The following is a 2792-nucleotide window of genomic DNA, read 5'->3' on the forward strand; positions in this document are numbered from 1 at the left end:
AACGGCCTCGTGGGGCCCGCAAGCAAGCGAGAGGGCGGGGGGGGGGGGGTGGGGGGGGGGGGGCGCCTGTGGCACGGGGCGTCGCACGAGGCCCTTGCACGAGGCCTCGCCTTGCACGAGTCCGTTGCACGAGGCCTTTGCACGAGGCCCTGCGTTGCACAAGGCCAGTGCATAAGTCCATGGCGGGAGGCCGCTGCACGAGGCCCCGTGTTGCACGAGGCCGTTGCACGAGGCCGTTGCACGCAGCCACGCGTTGCACAAGTCCATTGCACGAGAGCCCGTGTTGCACGAGGCCACGTGTTGCACAAGGCCGCCGCGTCTGTGTCTCTCGCACGGCCTTGGGGCACTCTGGAGGGGTTTGCAGCTGCACAACCACTGCACGAGGCCCCACGTTGCATGAGGCCCCACGTTGCACGAGGCCCCACGTTGCACGAGGCTCCACGTTGCACGAGGCCGCCGTTGCACAAGGCTGCTGTCACGTGACGTCGCCGTTGCACGAGGCCCCGTGTTGCACAAGGCCCCCCCTTGTCCGGGCCCTCCCTTCTGCGTCCCTTGCACATCCTCCTTGGAGGTGCTCACGAGGGGGGCACGAGGCCGCACGTTGCACGAGGGCTGAGCATCGCCCGTGGCAGCCATTGCACAATGCTGTGCATTGCACGAGGCCGCCGTTGCACGAGGCCAGGCATTGCACGAGGGGCTGGGTGGCACAAGGCCGTGCTTTGCACAAGGCCATGTGTTGCACGAGGCTGTGCTTGGCACGGGGAGGGGGGTTGTATTGCATGAGGTTGTGCATCGCACGAGGCCACACGCTGCATGAGGCCACACATTGCACAGTGTCGTGCGTTGCACAAGGGCTCCACAGCACACACAAAGTTGTGCATTGCACAGAGCCGTGCATCGCACCAGGCTTCTGTGCACGGCACAGTGTTGTGCACTGCATGACGCCCTTGTTGCAGAGCACCGTGCACTGCACAGCACCGTGCATTGCACGATTCTGTGCATCATGAAAGTGGTCAGTTGCAAAAGGCATCGCACGAGGCTGCGCATTGCACGAGGCCGTGCACTGCACAAGGCTGCGCATCGCACGAGGCTGTGCATTGCATGAGGCTACCACTGCACAACACTGTGCACTGCACCTCCAATGCAGAAGGTTGTGCACCACACAAGCAGTTCATTGCTGAACCCTGTGCGTTGCACAACCCTGTGGATTGCACGAGGCCACCGTTGAAGGACACCGTGCATTGCACAAGTCCTTTCATTGCCATAAGCCGTGCACTGCACAGCCCCGAGCATTGCACGAGTCCTTCGATGCAAAAGGCCATGAGCCGCGCACCGCCAGGCGTTGCACAAGTCTTTCACTGCAAAAGGCCATGCACTGCATAACACTGTGCATCGCACAAGCCCTTCGTTGCAAGAAACCTGTGCATTCCACAAGGTAGTCATTGCAAAACAACAGTGCATTGCACAACGCGGAGCACTGCACAGCTACTTCACTGCAAAAGGCCGTGCATTGCACGAGTGCTTCACAGCACAAGGCTGTGCATCACACAACCCCACACACCACACAGGTCCGTCAATGCAAGAAACTGCACCACGGAAGGCCTTCTTTGCACGAGATTGTGCATGGCACAGCGCTGGGCGTCACACAAAGCCCTCTGTTGCAAAAGGCCACACGTTGCACCAAGTCTTCTTTACAAAATGCTGTGCACTGCACGGCACTGTGCACCGCGCAGTTTACTTCATTGCGGGTCGTGCATGGCACAACGCCGTGCATTGCACAACTGCTTCGCCGCAAAAACCCGTGTGTCGCACACGGTTTTCATTGCAGAAGGCTGGGCAATGTGCAGCGCTGTTCATTGCACAAGTCTTTCGTTACCGACAGTTGTGCATGGCACAAATCCTTCGCTGCCACAGTGCGCGCATCGCACCAGGCCTTCACTGCAAAAGCCTGTGCATTGCACGACGATGTCCATTGCACAATTCCTTCATTGCAAACCCCTGTGCATTGCATGGCACTGTGCACCGCACAAGGCCTTCGTTGCAGAAGCCCGTGCTTCGCACAACGCTGTGCACTGCACAGCTGCTTCACCGCAAAAGCCTGTGCACTGCACAATGCTGTGAGTTGCACAAGTGCTTCATTGGAAAAGCCCGTGCATTGCACAACACTGTGCATAGCACGAGTAGCACACGCCCTTCATTTTAAAGCCGGTGTTTTGCACAACACAGTGCATAATTTCACTGCAAAAGCAAGTGCCTTGTGCAACGCTGTGCATTACACGTCGCGCAGCACTGTGAAGTACAAAGGGCTTCACTGAAGGCTGTGCTTTGCACAACAATGTGCATTGCACAACTCCTTCACTGCAAAAGCCCGTGTGTTGCGCAATGCCATGCATCACACAGCTCCTTCATGGCAATAAGTTGTACATCGCCCAAGTCCTTCACTGCAAAAACCTATGCATTGCACATCACTGTGCATTGCACACAAGTGCTTCTTTGCCAAAGCCTGTGCATTGCACAACACTGTGCATTGCACAAGTGCTTTATTGCAAAAAACAGTACATTGCACAACACCGTGCATCACCCAAGTGTTTCATTGCAAGAAGTCTGCGCGTTGCACAACACCATGCATTGCACAAGTGCTTCATTGCAAAAGTCAGTGCATTGCACAGTGCCGTGCACCGCACAGGTCCTTCATTGCACAAGTACCTCATTGCAAAAGTCGGTGCATTGCACAACACTGTGCATTGCATGAGAACTTCGTTGCAGAAGTCAGTGCATTGCACAGTGCCATG

At 57.0% G+C, this 2792-nt stretch overlaps 1 protein-coding gene across 1 annotated transcript; it reads right to left on the minus strand.

Moving 5' to 3' along the window:
* Positions 1–6: 6 nt before the first annotated feature.
* On the minus strand, positions 7–2786 carry LOC118159218 (the record flags this gene model as incomplete). Its single annotated transcript, XM_035313829.1, has 2 exons — positions 490–2786; positions 7–459 (listed from the first exon to the last, which is right to left on the minus strand). Coding segments are annotated over exons 1-2 (1045 nt in total), but the record flags the coding sequence as incomplete, so codon positions are not given.
* Positions 2787–2792: the final 6 nt, after the last annotated feature.

Source organism: Oxyura jamaicensis, unplaced genomic scaffold (assembly GCF_011077185.1).
Source record: "Oxyura jamaicensis isolate SHBP4307 breed ruddy duck unplaced genomic scaffold, BPBGC_Ojam_1.0 oxyUn_random_OJ68794, whole genome shotgun sequence".
NCBI lineage: Eukaryota > Metazoa > Chordata > Aves > Anseriformes > Anatidae > Oxyura > Oxyura jamaicensis.